General features: G+C 40.6%; 1 protein-coding gene across 6 annotated transcripts in view; it reads right to left on the reverse strand.

Moving 5' to 3' along the window:
• Positions 1–7,621: 7,621 nt before the first annotated feature.
• Positions 7,622–18,408, reverse strand: part of mtif2 (mitochondrial translational initiation factor 2) — a 37,108-nt gene continuing 26,321 nt past the window's right edge. For all 6 annotated transcript variants that reach the window (XM_078229869.1, XM_078229873.1, XM_078229874.1 and 3 more), the window contains exons 9-14: positions 16,136–16,340; positions 13,190–13,442; positions 12,234–12,374; positions 11,024–11,188; positions 10,706–10,846; positions 7,622–10,141 (exon numbers count right to left, since the gene is read on the reverse strand). In XM_078229869.1, coding sequence (XP_078085995.1) covers positions 9,972–10,141; positions 10,706–10,846; positions 11,024–11,188; positions 12,234–12,374; positions 13,190–13,442; positions 16,136–16,340 — 1,075 coding nt within the window. In that variant the 3' untranslated portion in view covers positions 7,622–9,971. The remainder of the gene's footprint in view (positions 10,142–10,705; positions 10,847–11,023; positions 11,189–12,233; positions 12,375–13,189; positions 13,443–16,135; positions 16,341–18,408) is intronic.

Here is an 18,408-nt window from a genome sequence, read left to right on the forward strand (position 1 = left end):
TTGGTGTTGAACTCTTTAAATTCGGTATTTTCTCCCTTGAAGAGCTGATCTTTGGTGTGGTATGCCATACTACAAAGTAGCAGGCCTGTGGCATTTTGTCTAAGTGGCCAAGCCTAACAGTCTATTATTGTTCCCCTGACTGACCTCAAGTAAATAAGGGAGAAAGAAATAAAGATATGCCGGTGGGGTGAGCTAACCTTCAAAGGGAGGAGGGTTATATGGAATTACGAATTTGTTTGTGTGCTGCAGATTCTATTCAGTTCAATATAGGTGGTGGTTGGATTTGGATTCAGTTTCACTTCCACTTCATTATCAGGTCAAGATGCTGTAAACTCAGCGCAAATAAAATAGAACCCCTTTGCCACTGATCTTGCATATTGGTGTTTTTCGTTTACTAAAACTGCTGTTATCAAACTTCAATTCTATTTATTTGAAAGATGAAGAACATGTTACTGATAATTAATCTTAATTTGGGCAATCTTAAAAGCCTGGACAGAAATGTTTCGACTGATTTTTAGGTTAAAGATAGCACAGAGTTATTATATTTGTTGCTTTAAGCAGCAGCATTGCTGGTTTTGCCTGTAGTTCAAAATACTTGCAAGTGGCACATTCTTTCAACAAGCTGATGATATACTTGGCTTTTTTTCCTAACTGACATGATTTAAAAAGGACCTCGAGACTAATTTCGATGCAGTCTTATCTGATGGGGTGCAAATGTGTTCCCATTTGCCTTGCACACTTGTAATCATAGGATAGGGAGCCACCTACAGCTATCTTATGAATACTAGCATAGTGGTTATGTTACTGGACTATCAAGCTAGAGTTTTTTGAGTTCAAATGCCACTAAAGGTGGGAATTTAAATTTGGTTAATTTAAAAATCTAATTAAACCAAAGCTAGTATTAGTGATAGTGAAACCATAGAATTGGGGGGGGGAATCCATCTTCACTACTGGGCTTTAGGGAATGGAGGCTGTGTCCTAAACATAAGAACATAAGAAATAGGAGCAGGAGTAGGCCATCTAGCCCCTCGAGCCTGCCCCGCCATTCAATATGATTGTGGTTGATTTTTTTTAAATGGCCTGGCAAATACTTAGTTGTACCAAGCTACTGGTAATAACACCTGGCATTGACTTAGCCCATGGAATAATTGAGCTACAGCTTGACATTTGAGGCAACGTTCCAGGCTCCTGCAGCAAAGCCTGCACATGTCCTTTGCACCAACAGGACAGACTCAGAAAAGGTAGCACAGTGGAATACAGTTGGGAGTGAGTGGTCCTGGCATTCCTCAATATTGATTCTAGACATGAGTATTTTCATGGCAAGGTAGCATGTTGCCTTTTGCCTATTAATCTACTCCATATTTAATACTACTTGTTAGCAATGAGTGCAACAAGGGCTCATTGCAGTTTGGGAAAAGGATTTTAATGTTCAAGAGTACCTGTGTAGTACCATGCTGGCCAAGTACTGAAGGCAAAAGCTGCTAGTGTGTGATTCCAGCAGGTGAGGTGTGGATCATAAGGGAAAAACCTGATCAATCCTGTCTCCACACAAGAGGACAACTACCATTGTTGGCACTTTCACTGTGTCAAATGGTATTGGTTTGGAACAGATTTAGTATTTCAAAGTTGGATATACATGTGCTACTGAATACCATCAGAAGAAATATATTCCACCATATTTAACCTCTACAGCATAATTGTTACTCCATTGCCATCAGAGTTGGGTTTAACAAGTGTTCCAAGTGCATGCCAGCAGCACCACCAGACCTAACAAAGGTGCCAATCTCATGATGTATAACATTTTTTAAAATTTATTAGCGTCACAAGTAGGCTTACATTAAAATTGCAATGAAGTTACTGCAAAAATCCCCAAGTCTCCACACTCTGGCACCTTTTCGGGTACACTGAGGGAGAATATAGCATAGCCAATACACTCAACCAGCAGATCTTTTGGATGGTGGCAGGAAACCAGAGCAGACATGGGGAGAACATGCAAACTGCACAGACGTTGACCCAAACTGGGAATTGAACCCGAGTCCCCAGTGCTGTGAGGCAGCAGTGCTCACCACTGTGCCACCATGCTGCATGTTAAATAGCAAAAGCAGCACGCAATAGAGAATATTATCATTCTAGGCTAGGATCCTGAACCAAGTTATTAGGTTGTATCCGGTTAGGAAACAACGTTTAGTTTAAAGTGGACAAAATTTAAGGTTTGCTCAGTGAATAACACCACAAGAGTCTGGAGATTTGAACAAACAAAAGTAAACAAGTTTAGAATGAAAATAATTTACATCATACTGTACATTCAGGTTCAATGAGATATATTTCAATTAACAAGCAAACTGGGTGAACACTGAACAAAGAACAATACAGCACAGGAACAGGCCCTTCGGCCCTCCAAGCCCGTGCCGCTCCCTGGTCCAAACTAGACCATTCTTTTGTATCCCTCCATTCCCACTCCGTTCATATGGCTATCTAGATAAGTCTTAAACGTTCCCAGTGTGTCCGCCTCCACCACCTTGCCTGGCAGCGCATTCCAGGCCCCCACCACCCTCTGTGTAAAATATGACCTGATATCTGTGTTAAACCTCCCCCCCCCCCTTCACCTTGAACCTATGACCCCTCGTGAACGTCACCGACCTGGGGAAAAGCTTCCCACCGTTCACCCTATCTATGCCTTTAATAATTTTATACACCTCTATTAAGTCTCCCCTCATCCTCCATCTTTCCAGGGAGAACAACCCCAGTTTACCCAAACTCTCCTCATAACTAAGCCCCTCCATACCAGGCAACATCCTGGTAAACCTCCTCTGTACTCTCTCCAAAGCCTCCACGTCCTTCTGGTAGTGTGGCGACCAGAACTGGACGCAATATTCCAAATGCGGCCGAACCAACGTTCTATACAACTGCAACATCAGACCCCAACTTTTATACTCTATGCCCCGTCCTATAAAGGCAAGCATGCCATATGCCTTCTTCACCACCTTCTCCACCTATAACGTCACCTTCAAGGATCTGTGGACTTGCACACCCAGGTCCCTCTGCGTATCTACACCCTTTATGGTTCTGCCATTTATCGTATAGCTCCTCCCTACATTATTTCTACCAAAATACATCACTTCGCATTTATCAGGATTGAACTCCATCTGCCATTTCTTTGCCCAAATTTCCAGCCTATCTATATCCTTCTGTAGCTTCTGACAATGCTCCTCACTATCTGCAAGTCCTGCCAATTTTGTGTTGTCCGCAAACTTACTGATCACCCCAGTTACACCTTCTTCCAGATCGTTTATATAAATCACAAACAGCAGAGGTCCCAATACAGAGTCCTGTGGAACACCACGAGTCACAGGCCTCCAGCCGGACAAAGACCCTTCCACTACCACCCTCTGTCTTCTGTGACCAATGTAAGAAGTCTCACAACACCAGGTTAAAGTCCAACAGGTTTATTTGGTAGCAAATACCATAAGCTTTCGGAGCGCTGCCCCTTCGTCAGATGGAGTGGATATCTGTTCTCCAACAGTGCACAGAGACACAGAAATCAAGTTACAGAATACTAATTAGAATGCAAATCTCTACAGCCAGCCAGGTCTTAAAGGTACAGATAATGTGGGTGGAGGGAACATTAAACACAGGTTAAAGAGATGTGTATTGTCTCCAGACAGAACAGCTAGTAAGATTCTGCAAGATCAGGGGGAAAGCTGTGGGGGTTACTGATAATGTGACATAAATCCAACATCCCGATTTAGGCCGCCGTCCTCATGTGTGCAGAACTTGGCTATCAGTTTCTGCTCAGCGACTCTGCGCTGTCGTGTGTCGTGAAGGCCGCCTTGGAGAACGCTTACCTGAAGATCCAAGGCTGAATGCCCGTGACTGCTGAAGTGCTCCCCCACAGGAAGAGAACAGTCTTGCCTGGTGATTGTCGAGCGGTGTACATTCATCCGTTGTCGTAGCGTCTGCATGGTTTCCCCAATGTACCATGCCTCGGGACATCATTTCCTGCAGTGTATCAGGTAGACAACGTGTGACCAAGCCAGTTCTCCACCCATCTAGCCACCTCCCCCTTTATCCCATGAGATCCAACCTTTTTCACCAGCCTACCATGAGGGACTTTGTCAAACGCTTTACTAAAGTCCATATAGACGACACCCACGGCCCTTCCCTCGTCAACCATTCTGGTCACTTCTTCAAAAAACTCCACCAGGTTAGTGAGGCATGACCTCCCTCTCACAAAACCATGCTATCGTTAATGAGTTTATTCCTTTCTAAATGCGCATACATCCTATCTCTAAGAATCTTCTCCAACAACTTCCCCACCACGGACGTCAAGCTCACCGGCCTATAATTACCCGGGTTATCCTTCCTACCCTTCTTAAATAACGGGACCACATTAGCTATCCTCCAATTCTCTGGGACCTCACCTGCATCCAGTGACGAGACAAAGATTTGCGTCAGAGGCCCAGCGAGGCCCAGTGAACAATAAATGATAGATGTGATCAAAACCGATCCCACAGATTTCTTAACTCAAGAGGTTAGTAGCAGAGTCGACCACTCTCACTAACTCCACGTCTCTCACAAGGGTTCCACCTTCACCTTGGAAAACCTTGCCAAAATTTGTTCCAACTTGGATGGCTTAAACGATGGTCCACCTCGCAGGGTTTGATTCTTGTCTTGAGATTCTGCTCCCTGGATCACTAGTACACATTCAAGCCAACTAACCAGCACAATTTTAGCTCTTGTTTAGCAGAACACTACGGCTCCAAAGGGGTACCTTTGCCTCAATAGTCCACAACATGGAATTGCCAACCTTTGGCTGCTTTCTTGGATCTTCAGGGTTTTCCTCTAAGCCCATTGATTAGCAGGGTTTCACCCCCCCCCCCCCCCCCCACTTCGCTTAAAATTTCTCCACACAGCCTGGGTCCCGTTTTTCTCCCACCTTTGTCCCTTACCTAATCTTTCATGGTGCTCGTTACCTGGCACTAGACCCAGGTTATGCGCCATTTTCCTTTTTTTCTCAATGTTGAGGACTGTTTGGCTTGAATAACTTAGAAGATGCAGTACTGTGCATGTGCAGCTCAATCCTGGTCCGTGCATGCAGAGGAAGTCCAAGGTCCACCGGCAGTTGAAGTTTCTAACCTCCAAACTCAACATTAAAATATCTTGGGGTTTCATAACAAAAGCAGTACCACACATAGTTATGAGTGAGGTGAACAATTGAACAAATAACAGGAGCAAGCAGCTCTATGAAAAACCATATCCTAAATGATGGCAGAGATCAGCATATGAGTACAAAACACATGGTTGAAGCATTTTCAGCAGGCAGTACAAAATTGATGATCCACCTTGGCCTCCTGAGATCCCCACCATCAAAGGCCAGTCTTCAACCTATTTAATACTTATAATCCAAGTCAAATCGAGAAACAGCTGAGCACAAAGGTTTTGGGCTCTGATAGCATGTCAACCACAGAGGTTAAGCCCTTGCATTCAGAACAAGCTGCACCGCTAGCCAAGCTCACTACAGTTGCAGCAGTGGCATCAATCCCAAATAATATGTCTCGTCAGCCTACTCTTAATCATCAACAAAGTGAAGGAAGGAATTGTCGATAACCAGCTCACCAATACTCATTTTGGGTTCCCACAGAATCACTCAATTCCAAATCTCACTTCGGTGTAAAGAGATTTAAAATAATTCCAGATGAGGGTGTGAATGACTGCCCTTGACATCAAGGCACCATTTGAGTGTGGCATCAAAGGAGGCCTAGTAAATTTGAAGTCCGTGGAATCAGGGAGAACGATTCATTAGTTGGAGTCATTGCAGCACAAGGAATGATATCACTTATCCACCTCAATGTTGTCCAAATCCTTTCACATGCAGGCATACAATGCATCATTTTGAGGAGTGGCGAACGGAACTCAAAATGATGCGATTATCAGCAAAGATCCCCACTTGTGAGTTTAATGGAGAGAAGATAATTGAAGCAGACTTAGATGGTTGGGCCTAACACTACCCCGAGGAACTCCTGCAACTGTGACCTGTGGCTGAGATGATTGGCCCCACCAACAACCACAACCATTTTTGGACTTGGTATGACTCCACCCAAAAGTAAATGAAAATGTTCTATCATGTATGTTAGTGTTTTCCTGGCTCCTGCACCTTCCAGCACATGACCCACTTCTTCTGAAATAACTTCTCTCCTGAAGACTATCTGTAAACACAACAGGGGAGATTTACTATTACTAGCATTTTGTCAAAAGGTTGAAGTAACATTTGATTATATTTTGATATAAATTTTACTTCTGGCAACAACTATAACAGCTAAAATGTCACTTTAAATTTTAAACTACTGTATAAACTCCCCCAGTGAGTTCTCTAAGCAACCATGAACTTCTGATTTGGTGTCTTTGGTGAAACATTCAAATTATATTCAAATATTAGAAGCATTGTAATGTTACAATGACAGAAGTCAGATTCATTTCAAAAGATTTAAGTTTGTTTTGGAATTTCCTCTGCATCGAAGGCATGTATTCTTTATTGATGTACATTATTTATATGCCAACCCTGACTGTATGTAAGACTATTCAATGCCAAGTGAAGTCACAGGCAAGCCCAATTCTGCACTTGACTGAATTCCAAGCATTCATTTTAGGAGACACTGAGGCAGATTTCCCAATGTTACACATTAAGAGTGGGGTTTTTAAATTGAGCATTGTACTATTCTCCTACTATACCCCTATTATACTCCTTATACACCTTTGACTGTGTGGCCAAATTCCCCTCCAACTCAATTTTCAAGTTTGCTGACGACATCACTGTAGTGGGTCAGATCTCAAACAATGACGAGACAGAGTACAGGAATGAGATAGAGAATCTGGTGAACTGGTGCGACAACAATAATCTCTCCCTCAATGTCAACAAAATGAAGGAGATTGTCATCGACTTCAGGAAGCATAAAGGACAACATGCCTCTGTCTACATCAATGGGGACGAAGTGGAAAGAGTCAGGAGCTTCAAGTTTTTAGGTATCCAGATCACCAACAACCTGTCCTAGTCCCCCCCATGCCGACACTATAGTTAACAATACTTTCGCAGAAGACTAAGGAAATTTGGTATGTCAGTTACAACTCTCACCAACATTTACAGATGCACCATAGAAAGCATTCTTTCTAGTTGTATCACAGCTTTGTATGGTTCCTGCTCTGTCCAAGACCGCAAGAAACTACAAAAGGTCGTGAATGTAGCCCGGTCCATCATGCAAACCAACCTCCCATTGACTTTGTCTACATTTCCCACTGCCTCGGCAAAACAGCCAGCATAATTAAGGACCCCACGCACCCCGATCATTCTCTCTTCCCCTTCCGTCGGGAAAAAGATACAAAAGTCTGAGGTCACATATCAACTGACTCAAGAACAGCTTCTGCCCTGCTGCTGTCAGACTTTTGAATGGACCTACCTTGCATTAAGTTGATCTTTCTCTACACCCTAGCTATGACTGTAACACTACATTCTGCACTCTCTTGTTTCCTTCTCAATGAACTGTATGCTCTGTCTGTGTAGCGCACAAGAAACAATACTTTTCACTGTATGCTGATACATGTGACAATAATAAATCAAATCAAATGTAGGGGAAAAAAGACAAGGGGTCTGTTACCATGAGCCATGTGCACAGCGAATGGATAAGATAGGCTATTGTGGGATCCATTCAGAAACTGAAGAATTCCTTTGAGTTCTTGGACATTATCAATATGTTACATAAATACATTATGAATGTTACAAATTGCTTGAAAAATGTTTAGCACCAGCGTTATTGTACAAATTGTGATAAAGCCTGAAAACAGAAGATTAACAATAATGCCATGTGTACAAACATTAGGAAAACATTATCCACTCTGAAGTAAAGAGAAATAATTGTGCAAAGAGTGCTAACCGTAAGGAAACTGAAATGAGTGAATGTACATTGCACAGCTACGGATAACTGAATGAAGACAACATTTGGGAACCCCTAATACTTGCACCTCTAAACACTTGAAAATACTTTCAATGTTGATAGATCAGCCATGATCTTATTAAATGCCGGAGTAGGCTTGACAGGCTGAATAGTCCACTCCTGCTCTTAATTTGTATGTCCTTATGTTGATATTTTAAATACATTATAACTGACATTTTAAAAGGGTATAGATATTTAAATTATAGAGACACATTGCTGCAAGTAAAGCAATTAAGAATCTATACAAAATTATCTCATCAGTGCTGACAGCAATCCATTGGCATGTTTAAATTACAATGCTGGTTTCAGAAGAGCAGCATTATACCAGCATTCCAACATCACCCTTCTGTGCCAACATTTCTATCTGCCATCACTCTCCACCAGGTATTAAGTGAGCAGCAGCTTGCAAGTCCCATAAGAATGTGAGCATCTACTACTGTCAGGACTAAACTACATTTGCTGCTGTTTTAAAAATGTAAAAGGGTGTTGTGAAAGTAGTCATGCTGCATGAATTTGATCCCAGATAATGAATCATTAGCCTATCAGAATCTTAGAGCATTCTCTAATAGAAATAGCCAAAAGAAAGCCAATATTTTCAAATACACTAAAAATATTAAATATAATTCTGCATTTTTATACACTTAGTGAAAACAAAATTATAATGTAATGTGTATTTTTTTAAAAATACATGGCTTTCAACTTGTTCATACATTTTAAGGATCAACATACTGGAAATGGCCTCAAAAATCAGATTTGTACAGTATTACATTACTACAGTAATCAGGTGCTTTTACAGCTAGAAAGTTTCCACAAAAAGCTAAGTAGCCAGCATGTTGACATCAGGGAACCTGAAATAAATTATGATTGCTTTTAACTTATTAGTGAAGGTACTCATTTTGATATCTCTAGCCCCTGAAGAAAACAAACAAAAAGTGAATCTATTACATTCCCAATATTCTTAAATGCAAAACTCAAAGTCGTAATTAAAATATGTCCCAATAATTTACAAAAAATGTATTTTGGCAATAATTTTAAGGAATAATTCGGCCCATCTCACAATTAAATTGTCCGGGTCTTGGACAGAATTTTTGTTGTGCCTTCCACCATCCCATCTCCTTTCTGCACCCGAGTCCACGTAAACTTGTGTCTCATGTTCAGAATCCAATTGAAAGAGTCAAAATGGAGAAAATGTCTTTCCCCCGTGAGGTATTTAACACCATGACTCCGTACTGAACAATTGTACCGAAATCTAATGAAAGGATATAAATATTGACAGGACGTTTGGTTTGAATCTAAATGTGTTATCTACAATTACTTTTAAACTCAAAGCAAGGTCTACATCTGCTGGGCGGATTCTGATCTCCTTTATTTTCCCTATTTTTAGTTACACGTGGTTATTGAACTGCAGTTTGAGTCCTGTAAAAATCTTTTCCTTCAATACCATTGGGATCCAATGAGCCAAATCCTTTATGTTGGTTGCTATTGACAACAACCTACCGTCAACAACACACTTTCAATATAAAAGTGTGTTGTGGAGACCATTACACCATGTGCATTACCAGATTTATCACCAGCATCTTGTCTATTTTAATCACATTTAACCTGCCACTGGGAAACTAAAAATGCAACACACCAGACAACAAAATACATACAGCATTTCAAATGGTGGTTTGTCAATTCTGCAGGCCACAGCCAGATTTTGCAATATTATTTTCCACAGGTTATAATTTTAACATCTCGCTATGTTCAAAATGACTTCTGCATTGATCCAGTGAATAACATTCACCATTTTTCAAAACAATTCCTGATGAAGTACTTAGAGACATTATGTGAATGTTAGTCTTTATGTTGGCCTGTATTCCAAACCATAAGCTGAATGCATCATCCACATATCTTGCCCATTTAGTCATTTTACTGGACAGACTTTATATTAATAGTGCAATTCAGTTAAATTCAAAAATTCTTAGGTTCTTGTAGTGATCAAGTTTAAAATCCTGGATCCCAGGAGATATTTTGTTGAATTTCTTTTTCTTCATAGCAAATAATTTCATCACCAAGCTTGAAATCAATTTCTTTATCCAAGCTGAGGCCACATTCCATCCCTGTCTTCACAACTGAGGCATCGTCCTTGAGATGTTTGAGAGACGTGAGGAAACCTGAATGAAGGGGAAAATGTTATACTATAAATTTGGTTTGATTCTGTTGATAATAAACACTCAGATAAACATTTGAAAACGTATGCAACTTATAAACTTGTCAGCCCTTCTTCAACTGATATTGCCTTTGCCCCCAGCCTTGCTCCACCATCATCGCCACAGCTACACAACACTGCCTGCATGACAGAGCAGTGAAACAACCATCTCCCACCTGTACCAAGATGCTTTTGAATTGTAGATTGCTTCTGATAACAGGTTTTTATTTTTGTTCGTTTTTTGAGGGTTTTTTTCATTTAATGGGCCATTCCAGGGTCTTGGTGAGTTGCTAAATGATGCCCACACTACTTTATATCTTGTTGGAATTACTGCAGATACACTGGGAAATAATCTGTTATTTAGAGGAACATAAAATTGTGCAAAAACTCAAAACAGATAAAACACACTGTAAATGGGTTGCCAAGGTAACTAATTCTTTTTCCTGAAATAGCTAGGTATTGATACTATAGTGGCAGTTTGGTATGTTATAATACACAGAGGATGTTATAGTACAAGAGGAAAACATGCCTGTCCACAAAATATGTTGATCGCGGATGAGCTTAAACTTCATCTTTCTGTGCAGTTGACCCTTCTGAACTCTGCACCCTGCTACAGCCACTTTCTTTTTCCCTACTGTCACACAGAAGACTGCCAACACAGATGCCTCTCCTGAAAGCAAAACAAATAGCATTAATAAATACTGAAAACTGCTTCTTGTTACAATAAATGTCTTAGTCAAAAATCAGGCAGGCATGAGGTCACATTTCTAATAGATACAAAAAAGTGAGTTTAAAAAGCTGTAACTGACAAAGCATGTCCAGTCATTTTATGAGAGACAATACATACCTGTAATATTTTCTTCAAGTGTTGGTGGCAACTTGTCACTCAGTTCATCCTTGAGGTCATCAATAAGCTTGTAGATAACCCTATGCAATTTGATTTTTACTCCTCTCTTGGTAGCCATCTGTTGTACTTCTTTGCTGACATTTACATTAAAACCATAAACTAGACCTAGAAATCCAAGAAGAGTGTTGTTTTACTTCAAGCCATATTCCATGCAATTGCAGAGGTTCAAGTAAATACAATTCCCTACCCTACCCCAGAATTCTACCTCAATTGGAAAAGGCAAGAGTAAATGATTCTCAACAATTTCTGCAGCATGGGGTGGGATGGTGTGCAGGTGGACGGTTCATCCCCGGAACAAAGTTGATGTGGAGCCGATCCACATCATGCCAGCCCACCCCAAGGCCACAAGGCACTGCAGGCAGGCTAAACTGGGGCAGTGTAGGGCTTCTGCCCCTCACTGGGGAGGAAGTCCTATCCTCAGGAGCTGTCAGCCAATTGAATTGATTGGCAACTCTTGAATGTTCTAATTCCCTCTGCCTAATCTTCAATTGCAGCCTGAACTCCAGTGTCTTGGATTCTATCAAACTACCTGATCAGTCTTACCAAATGTGAATCACCCTTTGAATAATTACCTTTTCTAAGATTTGTTTTAAATTTTACTGTTCACTCAATTAAAATGATCCTGTTACTCTATTATCTGACTAACCTTAATATTCTGGGTTCATTTAATTTATGTCATTTTACATAACTCAGTGAAGATAAGTTTTCTCAATACTGTAAAGCCTTCAGCTTATTTAATCTTTCATCAAGTTTCACTCTTTCATAGAGGATAGAACGATAACCATGGCATCACTCCACTCCTTCAGCCATACTTCTGGTCTTCTACTGTCAGAACATCCCAATAACCCCACTGACTTCTTGTGTACAATCAAATTTTAAAATAATTGCAGTTCTATAAACGTTCCAGACCTCAAAGTAAATCAGGCTGAGTGAGATTAATCTTTCGCTTTCTCACTGGGTGAGCGGGGATGGGGTGCAGGATGCAAAAATCAGAGAATCACCAATTTCTTCTACCTCTTAAAAGTTATAAGGTAAAAGCTGGGAAGAAAATCTACAGCATAACGTCTCAGCTACAATGTGATTACTGGAGCAGAAACAGCAAATAAAAACTATGTACATTTATTCATTACAAGCAAAATTGAAATCTCACCTGAAAAAATCTCTGCTGAGACAATATCATTTTCACTGATATCGCCAACACCAAAGTGAATCACTTTGAGTTTACACTCTTCATCAGCATCATAACTATCTAGGATATTTAGAATGGCTTCTACTGAGCCATCAACATCACCTAAAGGGAAACAAAATGCACGCTTAAAATATTTAATCACCATTTCAGTTTATGTTTCTAAACTTGCATTTATAATCAAAACAGTACAACATGCTAGCATTGGATAAAGTAACAAGGAACCAAAAATATTCCTCATCTCCAGGATAAAAGTGCAAGCAGTAGACCCAATAATTGGTAACAGCTACATCTGACATCAGATGGATTGAGAATGTATGGTAGCAGCCTAATAGCTCAGCAGAAAACCCAACTCCATCTATCCCTTGAGCTCTGAGGAAACATGCCAGCAGTACACATTATGCAGAATTGAAAGCAATCAAGAATCCAACATGATTATACTGCACCAGTGAAGCGCATCATTATCATTGTTTATCCAATGGGAAGTTAGGTTATACAAGTGAGAAAGGCTGCTGGCGCAATCCCCATCTAATTGGGATTATGGTAACTGGCCTTGGATTAAGGAGGAAAAAAATACTGAGGATTTTAGAGCCCTCACTTCTAAAAGTATACGCAGGTGTTGGACAAGGACATGGTTAGACCTGACTGCAATACCAGCAGCACTCGAATAGTCTGCCAACATTCACTATCAAGGATCATCCATACATGACACTCGGCCAATGAATCAGAGGATTCATACTTTAATGAGAATCCAATGGCTTCAAGATCACATGCAGATCCACTGTTGGTAGCATTAGCTCTAAAGCTGCAATGCAAGATGGTGTACAGGATTATATATGGATGTAACCCCCAGGTTATTGTGGGGGGTGCAGGGGTGGGTGGCATAGCACAGGACAATATATTAGCACATATCCATCTACCTTTTACTATTATTGGAAGTGAAAGCTCATCCATGTCATTCTTCTCTTTAGGCCTTGTTGCCATTAGATGTTTATTGGCCTTGTACATTGCAGATTTTCTTTGTCTCCAGTTCAAGCTACTAAAGCTTTCCCGCTCCTTTTTGTACATCTCATGGTGTTCCTTCTGTTTTGCTTCAATCACCTCAAGATCTTGTTTATTTTTTTCTTGTGACTCAACATACTTCCTCCAATCTAAAACCTCTCTGGCCCTTTGCTGCACAGCCAAGAAAGGCAATTAGAAAAGCAAAGTAATCATGTTTTAGCAGATCACTGTACAAGAGGCACACACAGCAGAACAATAAATCAATTCTGAGAAGTCTTTATCTATTGTGAGAGGAGACATATTACAAGAACTAAGTTCCATCTCTCTCAACTATTTTGACTTGCTAGACAAAAACGACACTCTCAATACTATTAGATACTCCCCAGAACTACCACAAATATGTTCACAGTGATCGGATTAACGGCAGGGATCTAGCCCAGTGGTTCCCAACCTTTTCAGTAACACAACACACTTCAATGAGATAAACAATTCCATCACACGCACTTTTCTCAGCTAAATCGGTTGCTCATGAATATCACTTGCATTCAGTTTGGCTACGATCTTATTAGAGAGCAAACTCTAAAGCAAATTCACTAGTTTGGAGTCTTGGGAATTCTGCCTATTTTTGAAGCTTTACTCGGAGTTGAAAATTAATAATTTGACTTTTAATTTGCCGGATTTCCGGGACGTTTATTTTGCAGTGACGTCTTATAGCATTTCTTAGCCAACTCCCATATGGGAAACGGTTTAGTTATTCTTAACCATGTTACACATGCCTATAGCCCATTCCCAGGATGACAAAAGTATTCCTGAATGGATGTGCCTGCAATTTAATCACAATTGTTGCACTCCAACTCTGGAGCCACAGATTGTCAACATGACTGAGTCAAGTTCACAGCAAATGCTTCTGATTGGGTTGTACCCGGAGCTAATTCAAAGGGCAGTCTCTGTTTTGTATCAGTCTGCACTTGTAGAAATTATGTAATTTTGTTTGCACACACAATCTGCTTTTCTCCTCAACGGGAGCACTCCATCGGCATTTAAATGCAGCAGGGTGACACTGCAATAATAGTGAATATGCTTAGAAAGATGATCCTATGGTACCTTGCAGTTGCAATGATATTGGGGAATACTACTTAATCAGACATCATTTGTTAAATAAAATAACTGAATATCACATGTGCACATGTGGTGTGTGTGTGTATCTGTGGACAAAATATAACTCATATGACTCTATAGAGGCGGGTACAATTATATCTTTTAAAAAGCATTTAGATAGTTACATGGGTACAATGGGTATAGAGGGACATGGGCCAAATGCGGGCAATTGGGATTAGTTTAGGGGTTTTTAAAAAAAAAGCGGCATGGACAAGTTGGGCCGAAGGGCCTGTTTCCATGCTGTAAACCTCTATGACTCTATGCAGGCCCTGTTGAGATGTAGATAGCTGAGTGAGGATACTTTATTGCACTAAAACTGTGAGGCATGTTACAGTCATGAGGGATTAAACAGGGAAAATGTGAAGGAACCTTTTCTTTATATATGTTTTGCAGTGGGGAGGGGGACGGAAGACAAACATGCAATAAGTCCATTACATTATCAGCCTCGTGTTTTACTGCTGAAGTGAGGTGCTGAGGTTGAAAGGAGTGTGCCTATTGCTGTTACTGCAGACATTTAGCAACCCAGTCTGCACAGGCTGATTCCAGGATGTCTGCACACTCAAAACAGGCAGGCCAATTAGTAACTCTAGCTAGAAACCATGCCTACAACACATTATTTAAGAATGAAAAAGGAAATTGAAACGGAGTTGTGGTATGTTTGCAAATAGGAGAGTGCTAATTTGGAAGGACATTTCCTATTGTGGGTGATGAGGAAAATGGGAATGCACTTTTGCAAAAACAAGGCAAACGTTCTCACCTGCGAGGCAAGCCCCAGGTTTTTCCAGAGCTTCCCCCCCTAATTGGAACTGGGATCCTGGATCAGCAGCATTTCAGAAGAGGGGAGATGGGAGAGCTGCACTATAACAGTGCAGAAAGCAGTAGATCACAGTGATAGGAGCACACTGCCAGCATTATGTGATGGAAGATTGCAGTTTTACTACAACCTCTTATTTTCAGTGGTGGTGGGATATGGATTGGTGCTTGATGCCGAATGTGAGTTTGGAAATGTACTGTGCTCCGGGCTCCCCGCTGTGCCTGTGTTTTTTGGTAACGAATACTGCAAGTCTGTCCGAGCCAGCGGCACAGAGTGAATGCAGAGAGAGAGAGAGAGATACATTAGGGTGACTTTCCCTTGTGAGGATTCACTTATCCTCTGCTCTACAATTCATTGCTAGCAATACTTTTCGCCAATTGTGGTGCTGTGAAAACTGGTCTGTTTTATATTTCAAGATAGTTTTGACAGAAACTGGCCCATTTACCACCTTTTTTTAAATAGAGGTTTGCAAGTGACAGCAAGTGATGAACCAGCACTTTAAGTAGCTTGTAATTTCCTCAGAATTCTTGAATTCAAGAGTGACACCAGTGCTGATTTTTAAACAAGAAAATTTGAATGTAATACACTGAGGCATTGCTGTGGTTGAATTTCCTCAGCTGGGATCGGAATCTGCCCCCCAGCCACAGCACATTTGCACGCCTCTCGCGGCACACACACCAGTTGAAAACCACTGACTTAACCTAGTGCATTTAAACACTCGTTCATATATTTCATATGAGCATGTCCTTGTGCAATATCTCATAGGATATACATCATTCATTTTTGAACCAAAGAGCTGTGAGAGACCTGATATTTTGTTGCAGTCACTGACATCAGATTATGAATTGTAATAGTAATCATCATTTACAGTACACAACTTGAGAATCCATACCTCTGATTCCACTTCAAGAATTTCATCTCCAGCAGATGGAAGTTCCTTCCAACCAACTATCTCCACTGGGGTACTTGGTCCAGCAGCTTTCATTGGCTTATTATTCTCATCAAACATTAACCGTACCTTAGCCCAGCTCTTCCCTGCCACCAGGACACAACCTTTAGTTAATGTTCCATATTGGATAATAGCTGTGGTGACTGGTCTATTAAGAAAAATTGTATTTATTTAACAAACTTCCAGAAATAGATAGAAAAGAAAAACGTTTATTTATATAGAACTTTTCATGACCTCACGTCATCCCAAAACACTTCACAGACAATCAAGTATTATTGAAGTATAGTCATTTTGTAATGCAGGAAAGGTTGCAGCCAATTTATCCCAAAGCTAGGTCCTACAGATAGCAATACAATAGTGACTACATAATTTGTTTTTTGTTACGTTAGTTGAGGAATAAATATTGACTTGGAGAGCAGAGAAGAACCCTCTGTCTTCTCTGAAATTGTGCCATGGAATCTTTTATGTCTACCTTTTAATACAGTAAGAAGTTTAACAACACCAAGTTAAAGTCCAACAGGTTTATTTGGTAGCAAAAGCCACACAAGCTTTCGAGGCTCTGAGCCCCTTCTTCAGGTGAGCTTTGACTCACCTGAAGAAGGGGCTCAGAGCCTCGAAAGCTTGTGTGGCTTTTGCTACCAAATAAACCTGTTGGACTTTAACCTGGTGTTGTTAAACTTCTTACTGTGTTTACCCCAGTCCAACGCCGGCATCTCCACATCATGACTACCTGATAATAGACAGGGCCCCCCTTTAATGTCTTATCTTAAAGGTGGCACTTCCAATAATGTAGCACTCCCTCGATACTGCTCTGAAGTGTTAGCCTAGATTTGTTTGCTTGTCACTGGCGTGGGACTTGAAGTTACAACCTTCTGACTCAGAGGCGACAATGCAACCACTAAGTCATGGCTGACAATATATTGGTGGTTATCTTTTCAAAGGTGATTAAATCAAAAAGATTCACAAATCCTTCAGTGCGTTATTTTGTGTCCGATGAGCCCGGTGCTCATCGGTTTTCCCTCACTATGTACGATAATGTGACTGCCGCAGGCATTGAGATGTTGCTGTTTTTTAAGATTGCTGCTTAACGTGCACAGAGGTTTACAAAGTGAGAGAACCTCAAGGCTGCACTGATGCCTAGGACAGAACAGAAATGGATAAATCAAGAGATGGTTCATCTTTGAGACTTATCCATTGCCATGTCCTCACGGTCTGCATTGAAAATTATATGCCTTCAGCCTGTGTTTCCGAAGTATTTTATGCCAGCTTCTTTTGTCCACCGAATAATATTGATCATTTAAAGCTCAAAACACCTGTTTTGGAAACTTACACTTTGTCATTCAAAAGATCACTTTGACAGCACTTTGTACTGCCTTTTCACAGGATTTCCAGGTGAATGATCTTGACTTGTCACAAGATGCACAAAATTGCTTGTAGATGATGTGTCAAATCATTCAGTGGTGTCTGTTTTACATCCATGCCTTACAGCTCTTCAAAAATTTGAAAGTACTAATGAATTATATAAACCTTTGGCTTGGTTTTCAAGAACATTTAAATACAACTCACCCCCAGTGGCACTAGATGATCTTTTTCACATGGCAAATCCAGGAAATTTCCAAAGGCAAAAAGTAAACCTCTAACTGGTATTCATCCATCTAAGCTCTTCAACATAGTTTATCTAGTCTATGGTGATCTGCTAGCCATGTTTTATATTGCCAATTTCTCCCCCATTCCTTTCCTGAAGGTGTTGAGCCCTTGCTGTTACATTTCCATAGTATCAGTTGTGCCTCAGTACACAACTCAAATATCCATTATCCGTCATCTCTGAGCCTTCAGAGTGATGGCACACTGGTTGACAAGGAGGGGTTGACACATCTCAACCAAGTAAATTCCTAGTCTCATTTGACATCTATATATAAACATTCAACAAAGGCCTGGATTATAATGAAGAGCAGGACTCTGCCTGATTTACCCTTCCCTATACCACAGGAAAAGTGGTTTAGTGAGGTCAGTTTTTCAGGATTATCAGGACAATTTTTCAGGACAATCCTGTGGAAAGTACACTACTATTCCAATTTATGCAAAACACGTTTGACTCCAATCCTTGATAATGCTGCAAGGCACCCCACTGTAGCAATGTTCATTCATTTCCACAACGCAGCAACTGTTCAATCTAACGTCTAACTTGCAAAGATTAATGGGGGAAAACGTTTTCT

Source organism: Mustelus asterias, chromosome 15 (assembly GCF_964213995.1).
Source record: "Mustelus asterias chromosome 15, sMusAst1.hap1.1, whole genome shotgun sequence".
Lineage (NCBI taxonomy): Eukaryota > Metazoa > Chordata > Chondrichthyes > Carcharhiniformes > Triakidae > Mustelus > Mustelus asterias.